The 17,786-nt window shown below is 37.4% G+C and overlaps 2 protein-coding genes across 2 annotated transcripts in view; one reads left to right on the plus strand and one right to left on the minus strand.

The window, feature by feature from the left end:
* The window catches only part of LOC111866925 (phosphoinositide 3-kinase regulatory subunit 4), a 36,554-nt gene extending 22,265 nt beyond the window's left edge, over positions 1-14,289 (plus strand). The window contains exons 19-28 of the mRNA XM_023856302.2: positions 936-1,039; positions 2,407-2,596; positions 3,906-4,121; positions 4,357-4,454; positions 5,962-6,066; positions 7,812-7,937; positions 9,406-9,566; positions 9,897-10,072; positions 10,324-10,554; positions 13,304-14,289. Of these exons, the coding sequence (XP_023712070.1) occupies positions 936-1,039; positions 2,407-2,596; positions 3,906-4,121; positions 4,357-4,454; positions 5,962-6,066; positions 7,812-7,937; positions 9,406-9,566; positions 9,897-10,072; positions 10,324-10,546 (1,399 nt within the window). The 3' untranslated portion in view covers positions 10,547-10,554; positions 13,304-14,289. The remainder of the gene's footprint in view (positions 1-935; positions 1,040-2,406; positions 2,597-3,905; positions 4,122-4,356; positions 4,455-5,961; positions 6,067-7,811; positions 7,938-9,405; positions 9,567-9,896; positions 10,073-10,323; positions 10,555-13,303) is intronic.
* A 1,609-nt stretch (positions 14,290-15,898) lies between these two features.
* Positions 15,899-17,730, minus strand: LOC111866936 (2-aminoethanethiol dioxygenase). Its single transcript, XM_023856318.2, has 2 exons — positions 16,729-17,730; positions 15,899-16,420 (listed from the first exon to the last, which is right to left on the minus strand). Exons 1-2 carry the CDS (start codon positions 17,514-17,516, stop codon positions 16,396-16,398), a joined length of 813 nt encoding a protein of 270 aa, XP_023712086.1. The 5' UTR covers positions 17,517-17,730; the 3' UTR covers positions 15,899-16,395.
* Positions 17,731-17,786: the final 56 nt, after the last annotated feature.

Below are 17,786 nucleotides of genomic sequence, written 5' to 3' on the forward strand. Positions count from 1 at the left end.
TATTTTCCCTTTTAATCTTTTTTTTTTTTTGTCTTTCGGCATATCTTTTGTTTTCTGTTCACACAAAGAAGAATACCTTTCCCTTTATCACTAGTTTCCTTTCTTATAAATTTTCATTATGGGTCTTAGCCTCATTTTTTCTGTGTTCTTTTTAAATTTTACTTCTTTTTTAAGTTAGTTATTTAACCAGTGTTCTCAGTATTATCACTGTGTAGCATTGGTGGTAGGATGACGAATATAGAGCTGGTGGTGGAATGAGAGTTGGCAGTGGAAACAGAAATCCATCATAAACCCCACATGACTTGACCTGGGGCACCGCAGGGGGAAGCCAGCAAGTAACCGCCTGAGCTGTGGCATAGCATAAATTATACTAATTTTTACTTCAGCACTATGTAAATTTTTCATATTCTTCGACTCTACTCGTATTATTAGGGTGATCAAATGAAGAAGGATGGTATGAAAAAGAAACGTGTGGAGGAGATGAGAAAATTGTGCAGAATTTTAGTTGGAATCTTCACGAGAAGCTATCATTTGGAAGACATTAAAATGGATCTTAAAACTGATAGGATGTGAGGATAAAAACTAGATTGTAGTCACTCAGGATGGTATGCAGTGACAGGCTGTTCTGAACTTTCAGGTTCCATAAAATGTAGGAATTTCTTGACCATCTGAATGACTATTAGCTTCTCAAGAAGGACTCTACATCATAGAGTTTTGTCTCCTCCACTTCATGGATTGAATAACCTGTTGCCTGTACTATTCCAAGCCTCATTATTCTCTGAAATATTTTAAACTTCATTTTAGTTCCGTCATTGATTAAAACCTTACAGTTATGCATACTGATGCTTTTATTTGAACCGAGAGAATATTAGTGGCTATAAGCAAAGATTTATTGAGATTTAAAACAAACTTTGATGTATGTGTTTGTTATTCAGGTCTCCTCCTGGTGGCATTAATGCAGCAAGTGATATTCACTCTTCACCACAACACAGCATAGACACCGATCATATAAGCTTGCATGAACGTTCTTACATTCAGTGTAAGTCTGACACTGTGCAGTTCAAACTATATATGTTATACAAGTCAGCTATAGCTTCAAACCCATTAAACTAGACATGAAGGTTATGTCATTAGGGGTCACACCATTGCTATACCTAATGGCACTAAAGAAGCAGCTGGGGGAACTTCTGCGACAGGTATGATGATGGAGGTAGAGAATGCTTAAGTCTGGCATTTTGTAGGGTGACTAGTGTTTCAAACAGAATCACAGTGATTTCATCAGCTAGTGAGGCTACAGGTTTTATGGCCATGTTTTGATTAATGTAAAGGGCATTTCTTTTTATTTAACTCTTTACTGCCTTTTCCTGGGGGGGGGGATGTGGTAGCATAGTTAGTTGAGACTATGCTACAAGCCAGAAGGTCATGGCTTCTAGTCCCGATGAGGTCATTGGATTCTTTTCAATTGAACTCATCCTTCCAGCCCCAGTATGGCCCTGGGTCGTCTCAGCCTCTAACAGAAATGAGCACCACGAATATTCTTGGGGGTAAAGGACGGCGAGCACGTAGGGTTGACAACCTTACCACCATCTATGAGACGATTGTCTAGAAAATGTGAGAACCTCAACATCCCACAACCCTATGAGCCTCCATGGCCTGTTACAGGGTTAGCTTTACTTTTTGACTGCATTTTCCTGAGTGGCTCCTGATCTCACCTCCCTGCATAACCTGAAAGCTGTGTTACAGAAGTAAAGAAGTCTGGGTCAGTCCACTCATTTCCACGTAGTGTAGGGATTGAATAGTACATTTTTGTATAGGCCAGTTATATAACATAAATCAGTACACTAATCTTGTATTTGTATACATACAATGCTGTATCAACTGTTAAAGTTATGAAACATCATATGAGGTGTTGTAAGATAGTTATGAATGATAAATCAGTAGTAAATTGGCAGGAAGCCTCTTTTAGGTTCAGAGAAAGCTGTGGATAACTTGTAGCTGGTGCAGATTCAGGAGTCTTGCTGGGAACATCTCAGATGTGATTCAGATATGTTACTGCTGTGTTTATGCAATCATATGTCTACAGTTTCATGTTGTGTTGTATTTGATTTTCATCATCTTTGTCAAGGTTAGGGCCTGAAGATCTGATCTGCTCTTTGTGAGACATTCCTGGTCTTTCCAAAACAATTTGATCATTCCAAGCATTTTCTTTGTTTTCAATGTGTATGAAAAGTCTCATTAAAGAACATCTGGTGTTTATACTATTCATACAATAATATTTTGTTGGTTATTTAATTATTCTCTATTAGCTACTGAAATTATATAGTACTTCTCCTAAACCTTCCATATACTAACTTCAGAATGACCATGAAAGTGTTAAACAATTTCAAAGTGATGTTCTGTATTCAGATCGGTGTGCACCATGCCGGTTGGAACTAAGGCAGCTAGTTTACCGGAAGCAGGAGCTGCACACAGTGGCAGTAAGGAGCAGAGAGTGGGCAGAACAAGTAGTTTGGAGACCACCACTGCCCCCACCCAACTGGAGGCTACGAGGTTCATTAGTAGCTCATTTGCATGAGCACAGAGGAGCTATCAGTAGGTATGTCAGTATTGTCTTACAGCAGACGAAACTTCTCTATAGGAGGCCCTGATTATCATTGTCTATTAAAGATGATATTGAAAAAGTGAACTGAATGTTTGGTTTACTGGAATGTGATATTCCTCCCAGCTTTTCCCTTTGAAACATGGAGGTTTATGTGAAGTCATGGTCCAGATTTTCCTTCATGGGAACAAATTTTAATTCCATCAGAAAAGTTGTAGTGAAGGCCCCCAGTACTAAAATTTCATTGAAGCCCATTCACCCAGTTTTCTTCTTGTTTATGAATAGGCACAAGGGTGCCATCTTCCTGTATCTTTGTGGCAGATGTTTAGTTTGAAACAAATTATTCAAGACCAGTGAAAGTTTGTGTTGGCTGCCTGCTCATCCAGTTTACGTGTATACATAGAGTTATGTGTGTTCAGCTCATAGATTATGGGCACAGGGACAACTAATATCTGTGGACAGGTAGCCAGGCATAGATAGACTGATATGTTTCGTCCAGTCCCAGGAAAAAATGTAAAGTATATAGGGGATATTTTTCATTCAAATTATTGTCTCGGTTGACATGTTTATGGTCTTTTAGAATTGTGTCCTTATAAATTTATATGAAATAGGTGAATCATAACACCCAGTGTCGCCCTTAAATTAACAAGTAAACTATTTAGGTAATTTATTGTTGCCCAGATTGGTCCTTATTTTTGTAGCACTGCAGATATTTTTGTAATGATATACTAAATATTTAGGAATACTCTTCCCTTCTAAAATACAAAGAGTTTTATTCTTTTAAATTTATGAAAAGCTTTCCCATAATAGATAAAAATGTTGTGTGTTTTTTAAGTTTAAGTTCATTTGTCTTCTCCCCTATATTACTTGTCGAACAGTGAATACTATACATTATCTGCACATGAGCATCTTTTCTTGCACCATTGTGTTTCTCCATTTTATTTTATTACTGTAGGCCTTGGTCTGTTATTAAGAATTTTTTAGTATATTTTATAACCTTATACTACCATATAGGCTGCAGGACATGCAGGTTTTGGGAGGTGGGTTACTTCATGATGCTCTCAGTATATAGGCTATATGGCAGCAAATGATGGGATTTCTAAAGAATGTGAAGCAGTTGGCGGAATGAGAATTGGTAGGAGTAAACAAAGTACTTGGAGAAAACCTGCTCCAGTGCCACTTGTAGGAGATGTAGTTCCATACTTTTGTTTAGACTCAAATCAACACTGGCCTCACTATCCCAAGGGGCAATTAATACAGATGCAGTTTGATTTAATTTTTGTGATGCAGAGTGATTTGTTTGTAGGTTGGTGGCCATTCCAGACACCCCACTGTTTGCCAGTAGTGCAAGTGATGGGTGTATTAGAGTGTGGGACTGTGGAAAGATGGAGGGCCGCAATATTGCAAATCGCTCTCGTCAAGTGTATAACCGTCGAGCTGGTCCACTAGTGGGGCTGGCAGTATGTGAGAACAATCAGTCATTAGCATCAGCTTCATACAGTGGTTCTGTTTTTGTACTAAGGTATGTGTTTCTTCATGACTGGAAATGTTATCAAAAATTATTCAAATAAAAAAGGTAGAAACACATTTTTATGAAAGGAAGGTCACATACAGACACCAGAAGGTGGAGAAGGGGAGAAATTTTGCAGCGAAATGTAGGCAATTAAAATCAACAAATGAGTAACAATGACAATTCTGTGAAAACTTTTAAGCTCATTTTAAATCATGGCTTTACTTCTTGTACATGCGTGTTGCAGGATTGAGGCAAATAGTAACAAAATGTCAGCGCTGCAGTCCCGTCAGCTTGACCTACAAGAAGATGGCTGTGCAGTTGATATAAACTACTTTGACTCAGGTGTGGAACACACTATTAAGCTTACAGTTTGTGTATATTCCTGCCTATAGGCAGTTGGTACATATGAAACGTTGATAGAATTTGTGAATGAAGGTCTGTGTCCACCAAAATGCATTTCATGAAGTGGGCAGCATAAGATCAACCAGATCTCGGTTAGCTTTCTGTAGATCTGAGCACCATTTCCACAGATTTGAAGCCATAGTAGAAATAAAAATAGAAAAATTACAAAATAAGTGTGTGATTTTTAGTAAGTGGTTGTAAAACACACTTTTTCACATAGATTTCATGCTACAGCAAAAGGTAGCTTTTAATAAGTACTGCATTGATCTCAATGAATTGCCCCTATGTGGGTTTCTGTCAGTATCTCTTTGCACTTAATATGGAATTTCCTTCTCAATTAACGTTGAATACTAGGAGGTTTGCGGAGAGCATGTGAATTGTAGAAAGTAGCCCTTAAAATCAGTAGATTCAACAAGGAGAATTTTGAATGGTATAACTGCAGAAACAGTTACCACAATTACAGTAAAATTCTGTCATAACAGTCCTCACTATACTATTGATTTGATACCACAGGTCTAGTCATGTCTCACAAAATTATTTCATTTTCTTTGTAAACAATTATGTTTCAAATTTTATGGTGATTTTTTCTCCATAAACAACTATGCTCAAATGATTGTCTCTTGTTGATTGCCCAGAATGGGTAATAAGACCTTGTACATGATAAGCGATTTGTTAAGGAGACATCAGTGCTTCTTTATGTGAGTTATGGAAAATCCCTCCAGTGTTGGAATCAATGTGTCACGTTGAAAATACAGCACCCAGGCTAAGGTAACTAATAAGGCCGCGCCATAGCTCAAGCAGTTAGTCGCTGGCTTCCCACTGCGGCGGCCCACGTTCAATCCCGGGCCTGGTCAAATGGGATTTGTGGTGGACAAAGTGGCGCTGGGGCAGGTTTTCTCAAAGTACTTCCATTTTCCTTGCCAATCTTCATTCCACTAAATTCTCCATCATCATAATCACCTGGGGCAGGCTACAATAGGCCAATCAGTGGACCCAGTTGGATTCCACCCCCCACTAAGCGAATTTAAAAAAAAAAAAAAGGTAACTAATAAACGTTTCTAAAGGCTTCTTGAGGAATGTGTTATTGCAGCTGTTTCACTTGCTTCCATCATGCAGTTATATTTCTTAAATGTGTGTGATGAGGAAACACCACCAGCTGTAACACCAAAAGAAAATACCAGTCAACAGTTTTAAATATTCTGATTAAATATGGCATGCATTTAATTGTATGGTATCATTTTTTGTTATGATCATATGTTACATTTATTGTAAAAAATAACTTGCACATTAAAAAATCATTTCTCGCAAAATTTCCCAAAATACAGAGGGTTGCTGATAAAGCAGGTCTTCATGCTGTCTCCCAACACCCTCATAATAATGGAGTTTTACTGTATATCAATTATTGATGCTGGAGACAGAGTGGCAAGAAGTGATTGGCTTGTTCCAGGAGCTCAGTCAGTATTAGTGTATGCAACCATGTATGGGTCAATAGTGGGATGGGACTTGCGGGCACCCGGCACGGCATGGAAACTTGAAAATGACCTGAAGCGAGGTGAGTGTACTGTAGTTGAAGTGGGAAGAATTTAATTTCCTCTCTGGTTGAAGAATCAGTTCCAGCACCAGTTGCAAAATAACCTGGACTAGGAGTTCCATAATTTTTAAAGATATACAAATGTACAAAATTTTATGATCCTATTTCAATTGATTCTAGTGTCACCACCATTCCAAGGTGTAAGGAATTTGAAGTATATATAAATTTACTTTTTTCTTCAAGTGCCATGTCATTGAGATTTAAAAAGTATGGCAATGGAGTGTTCTCATGAAATATTATCTACATACCTATTTTACTGAAACCTTTGAGGGTCCTAGGAACTTATGACCTCATGATGTTTAGAGTTCATAATTTCTAATAAGAAAAAATCTTTACAAGGTACAAAAAGCAATATATGATTGTAATGTCATGTATATGGAAAATATAGTTCACAGTTTTATTTATTTTTGCCATCAAATATGACTTTTATACAAGTCATAGTTTACAGTAAACATAGATATCAGTTGTCAACGATGCAACAGGGAAAATATAAGGTTTTGTATTTTATGGATACAGAAGCAGTTTTAAAAGCAAAGTAACACTCATGTATATTTTATTGATACCAATTTGTTTTTCTTCATTGTATTGACTTCATGCTCTTGCTGGCTCTTGATGAAACATACCTACTAAGCCATGCTTTTCCTATATAGAATTGGTTGTATAGCATCCTTCTTTGCAGTGTCATCACTCTAAGTTTGTTAAGCATCTAGCCAAAGTCTGGAAATATTCTCTTAAAAGTAAACTTTTTTAATTTGGAGTGCTACATTTGTGTAACACAATCTAAAAGTATTGTCTTAATTTTCATGCTTGGCATTCTGTTGTTGTGTGGCAATGGATCCATTGCACCACGCAGTTCAGCAATGAACCTTGTTGCATTTGTTTATTTACACATGCCTGATGATGGTTGTAGGAGTGAAACATGTAGCGTGACAGTCATTTAATAAATTGGTTGGTATACTGATATATGTGTTCCATTCAGTTATTTATTGAACTGTAACCTCCTCATTAATTGTTGTGTTAATGGTCCCAGTATACATGTAGATACAAATATTGTTGCCTACCAATTTGCTGTATGGCTGGAGCCTATCTTTTTCCCCTCTTGCACCCCAGTCATGCTTTGAGATAAATGACAATGACCATTGTAAACAAAATGACCCTTCAATATGTGAAAGGTTATTCTTTCCTCTAAGCATCAGTGTGTCACACTCAATGCTGTCAAATGACAGAAATGCCATACTAATTTATTAACAACGAGTTGATCTCTTTGGGTATGGTGTCTTTAATAGAAGTACCCTGAGCCAATCTGGTTGCTTTGCAGTGCGCAAAAGGTTACGACCCAATATTTATGTAATCATTCATTCAATAGATAGGCTTGCATCCGATGGTAATGTAAGACTGGAATTTGCAGCACTTTAACGAGCATAAGGTGATATTTTTGTTAGCCAGTTATTTACGTTTACTTAACTGTAGCATGGTATATAAAACTCAGATGTTCCAGAGTCCAAATTTGGCCCTCTAATTTCACTCCATGAAAGCTTTGCTTTATGTATCTCATCAGGATCCATACTTTTATTACAGGAAATTTTATGTTCACAGAATTAAGCATTCTGAAACACAGAGCAGTATATCCCAAATGTGTTGTTACAATGTGGGTTATTTTTATGAAGCCCTGCAGCTTCTGATGGATGATATACATGATGTTACAGGTGTGATTACATCATTCTGTCTGGACCCACATCAAAGTTGGCTGGCAGTTGGAACTAGCAGTGGCTTCCACATCTGCTGGGACTTGCGCTTCCAGCTGCCTATATCAACAATTGACCACCCAATTCGTGAGTACAGGAAAATCCAGCATGAAATAAGACTCATAGATGAAGAAAAGTCATGACACTCTGCCACTGCCTACTGACAAGGAAACCTTTTTGCACTTCTTACAATTTCTGTATGTGATGTAGATGTATGCATTCAGTTTCTGATACATGGAAATATTAATTTAACTTCTTTCATTGTCACATTACTTGCAAGAGATATCTTTTTTCTGTGCCTATTGTGATTAATCATTTCATTATTTAATTGCTTATTGTTTTCTTGTGTCAGCTGGTTATTTTTTCCAATCTTATACTGTCAGGAAGTGAGATTTTGCATTTGTTGGGAATTCTGTGTTTATAATGTGTGGAGTGGGGCCTCCATGTAAGTCTTCCCCTCATTTAACATTCATTTCTGTTTATCCCAAGTCAATAATCTAAATGCTGAATTTCCTGTGTATAAGATTTTCTTAAGCTTATTGTTCAAATCTACTGCTCCTCACAGAAACCTTAAGTAGGGATTTTACTGTAAGTGCATTCTGATTTATTACACTTTTGAATTATTAACTGTAAGACTTGTAAGATAACAAATTTGTCAGCAGTCCTATGTCTGTGTTGATTAATTGTAGAGCACCTGGTCCTTTATCTTCAAGTTCTGGGTTTCAGATTAATCATTTAATAAATTGAAGAGCTGCTTTTTTGTGACTAGGTATGCTTCTGTTAGAGTAAAGGCATGTCAGTAAGCACAACCAGTGCATCTGTTCAACATTTTATGTGTAAATGTTTAGTCAAGAAGTGTGTAAATTAGCACTGATTTTTTATTTATTTAAGTTAGGAAACCATTGAAGTTTGTGGGACCATAATATGCAATAATTCCTTCTTTAGTGGTTCATTTAAAATCTACCTTCATTTAAAGTTCAGTTTCAGTTTTCTGTTTTATTTATATTCATTGTTTTTAAATACACCATGTCCTTTCAAATGCATTCAGTTACATTTGCTTTTCATAGAGGTTTGCAGTGGATTCTTGAAGGTCGTTGACTCTAAACAGTCAATAACAGTGCAAAAAAACAAGCAGTAAAACAAGTATAAAAACAATGCACATTATCCTAGCAGTTTGGCTGTGATTTTAAGGAAACATTTTAGAATGCTTGGATGTTGTTATAGCTGGACAAGTCATAACTCCTCAGAATTCATTTCAGAAATTTGATTTACCAGTGTGCAGAAAGAGCTTAAAGATTTCAGTTCCCAGCACAGTTGAGTACAGCTGTGACCCATAGACATTTAAAATTCAACAACTGCTTCTCTTGTCCAACAGTAGTGTGTTCATTCATTCTTTCTTCCCAGCACAAGACATTCCTCAGTGATCTGTTATTTATCTTTTAACACAGTATAGTAACATGAGGTTTTGACTGGTATTTTATTTTCCCATAGAATTAGAGACTAAATGTAATATGTAGAATATGTAGAGATAAAAATGTGGTTTGTTTGTGAGTAGCAGGCACTCGGATAAGACGCCTGATATGCCACCCAACAGAACAGTCATGCGTCATGTCTGCTGTGCAAGGGAACAATGAGATATCTGTTTGGAACCTGGAGACTCACTTCAGACAGACTGTCTTATGGGCAAGCAGTGCCCCCCCTCTCACACACACAATGGTGAGTTCCATTCAGTCCACACTTGGTGTCTTGTTGACTTTAAAGAAGAATCAGTTAGAGTAGGCTCTGAGAACTAAAACATGGCTTGTCTGCAAAGGGATTGAGATTCTGTAATGTCAGTACAAGATTCAAATCTGTTTTGGAAAGTGTTCGCTGTTCTTGCAAATACTGCAAAAATTGGGGCATTACTCAATATTTTGAATAGTGGTTCATCTAAAGAGAATGACCTTCTGGGTTGTATCTCTTTGTAGCTTGGTAGAAGTCTTACCTTACCTGAACATAAGACAGAGCTATGCCTTAATCTGACATCGTGCGGTGCCTTGGTTGCAGGCAAACAGTCACAGTGTGTGTGCAATGTATGCAAGCACTACAGACCGATCTCCCTTCGTTCTAACTGGGGGTACAGACATGCGCTTGCGTTACTGGGACCTGGACTCTCCGGCAGATTCATACCTTGCAATTCCAGCAGTTAACGATTCACCGAGTTCCACATCAGTAGCTTACAAGTAAGTCCTCAGAAAAGAAAAGCAGATCCTGTGATATAATGTGTTATAGATGTGGGTAAGGTACAAATGTAACTTATCATTTCAAGTGGCCTTGGACTTGGCTCATGCTTTTTACATTCTGAAAATGCAGATGGGCCATAAAGGTCACCCCATTATCATTATCTACTGGCAATATAACTATCTGCTTTTACTACCTCATAGTGATCTGGGTGCTTGTACCATGAGTGGTGACATGGAAACTATTTGTACAGGCCACGCCTGATAGATGGCACCAATGTCATATTGGAGGTGCCTGTAAAGCCTCGTGGAGGTCAAGGAAGTAGCATTCGAGGAGGGGAAGAGAGTCCTAGACCGGGTCCTGATCAGCCACAGGCAGGGCACCATGACTGGATCAGTGAGATTGCAATGTGCCAAGCATCACAGTGCTTTCTACTGTCTGGGTCACGAGATGGGGTCATCAAGGTCTGGAAGTGAAATTACAGGTTTGTTTCCAAATAGCAGGCCAGCTTTTAAGCAAGAACACAGCAGTAAGCATCATACATCATCTTAGTACAGAACTTCCTCCATTATTCTTTCTATTCCCATGTGTGCTCCTCATGTATGTGTATCTTTCCTTACTCTCTGCTATTGCTGATATCAGACTGCGTTCAGGGCAAGTATTACCTCACTCATAACACTGAAATGTAATACCCAGAGTCATGAATATTAAAATAACCTACCCAGTAGACGACATAATGTTTTGATTAATTGACAATTTTGTTTCCCTGCCCTAAGGCAGAATTATAAAGTTCTTGAATTAAAAAATGTCACTGCCCACACATTCCTACAGCAAAGTACACAAAATTCAGGGGCGAGAAAAACTGTTTGAAGCCCAATTTACAATTACAGTTGTAGAATAGGCACTGTCCTGAGCCAGTTTAATCCTGTTGCAACTCTTTCCTTTAAGATCCATTTTGATTCCCTTTATGACTTAGTCTCTGAAATGGCAAAACAGAACTCTTCATAACCACAGCTGTGGAAACTTCAAATCCTAGAAATGTACCACAAGTTCCTACAAGTCATGAACAACTGATCGATGACATTAGATTTAGCTCTCTTATATTTAGTAGTGGTCTTTGAAAGCGTTTAATAGCCTCCTTTGGATTCAGATCTCATAATTTACATTATTAATGATCTTTATTTGACAATTTTAAGTTTTCATTTGTAATCTTCATGAGTAAACACAACCCACAAAATGATAAAAGTGAGAAAACAGACAAAACTCAATTACCCATTTAGATGTAGTTTATTTACATAGCAGTGGGAAGTACATAGCTATAACTACAGAAAAGTATCCACTGAGTGCCATACTTCTTTGCAATGTGTAAGATGCTTCACAAGTTTTGAAAGATATTCATAACATCACAGTTAATTCAGCAAAATGGGGGTAGACTATATCTTTAAAAAAGGGAGGGGAACAGTGACTCAGTTGCATTATTTATTTTCATTTAATTAATGGGTATCTTACAGTAGAGCTGTAAATGACATTTATGCAGTACAATTGGTATTCAGGTGGAAGTTGTTGATGACTTTAGAGACCTGAAGCATGGAAATTATTTTTTAAGATGTCTGTACTCTTCACCAAGTATAATTACAATAATCAAATCAAGGAAGATGAGATGGACAAGGCTTGTAGCACAAATGGGGGGAGAAGAGGAATGCATATAGGATATTGGTGGTCAAGTCATAAGGAAACAGAACACTAAGAAGACCAAGACATAGGTGGGTGGATAATAGTAAAATTGATTTTAGAGAGATGGGATGGGGTGGTATGGACTGGATTGATCTGACCCAGGATAGGAACCAGTGGAGGGGCTCTTGTGAACATAGTAATGAACCTTCAAGTACCATAAAATGCTGGTAAATTCTTGAGTAGCTGCACAACTTGCAGCTTCTCGAAAAGGGCTGATCTGCATGGAGTTTGTTATATAGTTGCAGGGAATATTCATATCTTTTCATAAAATTTGTCAATTCTTAGCGTAATGAAAAAAAAAAACATGTCACTTGTTCATACCATATAAGAATAGGCATCATTTTTACTATATTATGTTATAGCCCTTGGACTCACATGGCATAATAGAAATTATTTGGGTCTTTTTGTTCTTGTGTTATTACTTTAATATGTTTTACTGTACTTAAATGATTAGCTCTCTTAAAATATTGGGGAAGAAAAAATAAATAATAAAATATAACAAATTAAGAACACACAAACTTCTTCCTGTCTCATCATGGAGCTGCAACTTCGGAAATTTCCTATTCTTCTTGGGAAGCCAAAAATTGTAATACTGGAGATTCATGAACACCCAGCATCTTGGCGAATGTTTAGGACCATGATGGTCATTTCTCAGAAATGTTTCATTGTGTAGAAGTTGTGTGTTCTGAACTCCCAAATTACTGTTTCTCCAGGTGACAAGGAGTTGCACAATAAACCAAAGAAAGCCTTCAGATAGAGGAAATTTATCAGACCAATAAGACTGATACTGTACAAATTTGCATTAACCATTGAATGGTAATTTAACTGTAATATCAAATATTCATTCCAAAGTCTTCTACAGATTGAAACAATTTTGATCCTTTAATATTAACCAAAGAATTGTTAAAAATGTATTTTGCCCTGCAAGTAAAATGGCATTCCTAATCAGTGAATGTGGTTCATGAGTTTTATTTTTCACATGATTTTCAGTGATCCAATATGAAATTACATACAAAATGAAAATATAACACAAATTCTTGTTGCAGCCCTTTCTAATCAAAATTTGGGGTCTCATGTAAAGTGATGGTGTACACTGTGCAAATAAATTTGAGAATGGTTTTGAAATTGAAATTGCTGATATACATAATTATCAGACACAAAGAAAAAAACTCTGTGGCCTGTAGTCTGCAAGTGAACTATACCGACCAAGCGACTGCTGCTTGTCAACAAAGTTAGTGCCAACTTTAGCAGATAGAGGGTGTTACATTGTCAGCACAACAGATCCCCACAGACGTTAATCTCAGTTTTCTAGACCTTAGCCACTATTTCCTTGAAACAGTTCCTCACTTATCCTCACCAGGCTGAGTGGACCCCTTAATTATCAGACACGCAGTTTTAAATATAAATTGTAGGGGTGAATCTTAATAAATTGTAAAAGTGTTATAAAAATATCATGACCTCAGGTCTCTAATGAACATTAATTTCTTTCTTTGTTTCAGGGTGCTTGGATGCCGTTAACAGTGACAACTGTGATATCTTATATATTACATTAAAACTATGCAACACGCATATATTTCAGTCCAATACAACAGAATCCACTTACAGATTATTTTACAGCCAAAAACTTTGGCACTAGAAGCAACTTCATTATGTGGGAACAGTGCATTCACTGGGATGATGCAATGAAGAAACAGTAGTAGTAGACAGGACTCCTAGTTCACTGCCCTCACTTTAGCTTCAGGGCATGTGCAGATGCTAGCAGTTACTGTTACAGAAATATGATGTGGGGATTCTAACTGCAGTGTTAACATGCAGTATATTACAATGCCTATTCAAACTAATGGCCCATTTGGTATGAGACTAGCCTACAAGCTATAAGACTACAGAATCAGACTTCAGTTCTGACAGGGTCTAGAGATTTTTGTTTTTCATGGTGTCCAAACTGGCTCTTAATGCCCATTCAACCTATCTTACGGGTATTAAAGTCTTTCTCCAGGGGTGAAGTGGCTGGGGCATTAAGCTGATCACTTACCTCCATCTAATGCCAAGGTTAAGAATGCAGAGAACTATACCTTGACTCCCCATACAACTTTATGGCTTGGTGCGTAATTAGGCACAGTAATAACTTCACCTTTATTCACATTGCTTAGTTTCTCCAATGCTGCATTTCATTACATGTGGATTAGATGGATTAGTTTACAACAATATCTGTGAACCAAGTCACAGCAATTCGGGCATTTTATATAGCTATATAAGTTCTAATGCCGGGTACATACTGAATGAACCTGTGTGTTGGATGCAAGACATATCAGAATAATAACATTGAAATACTTCAGCTTGAAAAATTCTGTGCTTTGAGATCTTGAATTGGATGTGTTGCATAACCAGATATCCTAAAACCCTCTACATCAGTGCTGTCCAACGTCCTTATGTACTCGGGCACAATTCACTGATGCCTGTGAAGGTGCGGGTGCCACCACACACTACTACTACTACTACTAATAATAATAATAATGATAATAATAATAAAATTTCTCTGAAATATTTAACAGTACTCAGACGTTGAAAAATGTCTGTCTTACAATTTCAATTAATATTAAAAATCGGCTCAGTTATATGTGGTTACGGAGGGCGCCGCGTTGGACAGGGCTGCTCTACATTCTGTACAACTTTACAGTAATTGGGGAATCTCCAAGTCACATTCTTTCATAATTAAATTACCTAAAAGATTTACATACTCCCTGGAGATTAACAATTGAGGTGAAAAATGTTAGGCAATTACAGTTAAAATATAAACTGCAGTATTGCTACTAAAAACAGTTACCTATATTACAAAGACAGGTCATAACATTGGTTTCTGTATACATAATTGTAAAAGTAAAGGGTAAAGTTGTCCCTGTGCTTAACTGATTAAGCACTATGCCATGAAGGTGTATGGGGGTAGTAGATGTACAGATCCACATTTTTCTTAACCTCGGCATTTGATGGATGTCAGCGGGCAGCTTCACGCCCCTGCCACTTTACCCCTGGGGAAAGAGTCTGTGGTACTCACTGCATAGACGGTTAGGTGGGCCCAAGACCCAGTCTGAGTGACATGGAGAAGAGAAAATTCTTGACCCTACTGGGACTTCAGCCTGTAGCCAGTTACTACACTTGCTATCCTGGCTTGGGGGGGGGGCATACATAATTGTATATTCCACAAATTATTTGTGACATGTGTCAATACATCTCCATACTCTTTTTTTTTTTCAAAGAGTCAAGGTGAATTATATCTGTATTACAGTATTTAAATGCAAATATTCATATGAACTTAGTTGAGTCATTAAAAAACTTATCTCTGAGGTGGATTTGATTAAACTGGTTAAGAACAAAAGTAAAGTGTGACCTTATGGAATGGTGATTAACCCTTAAATTTTGTAACAAGGAATTTCATTATCCTGTTGAGGTCACTGGATTTTCCAGTTAACGTAGTCCTTCCAGCTGCACTATGGGCCTGGGATCAACTCAGCCTCTAACAGAAATGAGTACCAGGAATATTCTTGGGAGTAAAGTGCGGCTGGCTCGTAAGGCTGACAACCTTACAGCCATCTATCAGCCGATTGTCTAGAAAATGTGGGAACCTCATCTCACAACCCTATGGGCCTCCATGGCCTGTTACAGGGATAGCTTTACCCCCCCTTTTTGTTTTTTACAGAATTTCATGTACAGTTGAATAACAATCCCAGAACCAGACAGTAAAAGAGAGAACAGCGATTGATTTTCAGGACATTATCTACTGTCCTATTTTATTTAAAATGACAGTCTCCATTGTGAAGCAAAAAGCCTACTCAGCTGGGCCCAGCCAATGGAGCTAGTGCCTATCTCCAGATGCCTGAAAAAATGTAAGGGAGATAAACTGAACACAACATAACCCATTTGCAGGTAGTGAAATGAAAATGTGCATGAGGATTCAGATAGTCCAATCTCCAAAACACTGTTTTAAATAAAAATAGGAAAGTCACTCATATTAATATACCATGTCACAAACTTTTAGATGGCTGAGAGAAAGACGTTCTCTCTATATATGAAGGGAACACAAGAATATTCTGTTGAAATAACCATATATAATTTTTATTTATATATTCTGCTTTGTATCTAAATACTTATGTCACCGAGTCACTTCTCCTCTCCCTCTTTTTTCACATATTTCTAATACCATATTCATCTGAAGTCTGGAACATAACATGTTCTAAACTGAAGTTTCATATATATCACTCAAAAAACATTAGAAAAGGAAACTATGAAAATAATTCCAATTCTAACACATTTACTGAGACATAGAAAATGGAATGTAATCCCAAATCAACTTCTGCACTGAAACTTGCTTCTTTATGTCCTTAACAGAACACACTGATTTGGATAGTTAAAGCTTACAAGCTGAGGAGCATAGTGAACATTATATCAATATTCACTGCACCTGTAGCTGATGCCTACTCTTCTAACCAATTTACATTCAATGCTCATACATTATATGTCCGCACATTAAGTACACATTACTGATATCAGTTCACAACCATATAACTGTACGAGTGGCTTGTCCCCTCTGACTTCTTTATTCCAGCTGTTCATTTGCAAAACTGAAAAGAATAAGAATAGAAATATTACACCATTGTTTCTGGAAAGATGTACTCTGCTGGGCATGTAATTTTTTATTGTTAAAGAAATACATAAAAACTTCAATAGTCCCACAGACTTCACAACAGGAGAATATGAGTTTGTTTCCATGAAACTCTTCTTTCATCTTAAAATTTGAATTTTTTAACCTTAAAGAATTTTCTATATAGTGAAAATTGATATGCAAGTAATCTTATACACTTGAGGATCAGCTACTACTTCTACACATTAATTTGAATTGGTATTTTTCTCTTTAAAATACCACAGATACCTGATTTTTGGTCCTTCATAGACCGCAACATCATTCCAGTATTCTGCTGGACTAGGAATTCGTATTAGTCTTGCCTTGTTTGTAACAGGCTCCGGCGTTTCATTATTCAGTTCCTTAAAGTAATGGCACGACCGTTCTCCAAACTCACTGGTATCATATGGTGGTGATAAAATGTCGAGAAAAGCGGCGGCTGCACCCACACTGTAAATTTCATGTAAATTGCGTTCGGTTGGGGTAAGGAAACATGCACCATTATTCTCGTTCACAATAACTTCGGGCATTTTTATTGCACACTGTATCTGAGTTTTTGTCCTAGTATAAGGAAACAAACGCCTCCCTCCAGCTGAAGGACTGTCAATGTCACTACTGTTCGAGATTGTTGTATAGCTTTGGATTTTTACCGTACCTGCAATCACTTTCAAAATCCCATACATATGTGGATGGTCGTGCAGAGGTAACTTCTCGCCCGACTTTACAATGAAAATACCAACAGTTACATGTGAATCTTCGTAAACACTGATGTAAATCACTGGAGGTTTACATCCACCGGATTCAGTAGCCTGCAGACTGTGTATATTGAGATTCACATCTGCTGCCGTAAGTTGGTCTGCCAGCGCCTTTAACTTTGCAAAATTCTCTTCAAATATTACGTTTGTCGTCTGTTTCTGCGAAAATGTACGTAATGCTTGTCTAACCACTCTTTCTACAAGCGACGCCATATTCACATAACCTACAATCGCCCACGGATCAACATCTACCACGGATACATCTACTGAACACACAAGCATATCACAAAAGATATAACTTCATACTCTCCGGACCTCCGGACCGGTCTCTCGTGTCATCATTTTCGTGAGAAATGCTTATTTAGTGGAGTTTCTGAACTCTGTATTTTGTACTTTTTCTATATTCGATGCTATAATTGCACTGAGTGCAAGAAGCGAAGTCCGTATTCCTTCTACGTAAAAGTTGCATATTGACGGGAAAATTGATCGGTCAGAAACAGGTATATTCATTCTAATAACACCACAAATATCCCGCATAAAACCACTGGCCGA

The sequence above is a fragment of the Cryptotermes secundus genome, unplaced genomic scaffold (assembly GCF_002891405.2).
Source record: "Cryptotermes secundus unplaced genomic scaffold, Csec_1.0 scaffold899, whole genome shotgun sequence".
NCBI lineage: Eukaryota > Metazoa > Arthropoda > Insecta > Blattodea > Kalotermitidae > Cryptotermes > Cryptotermes secundus.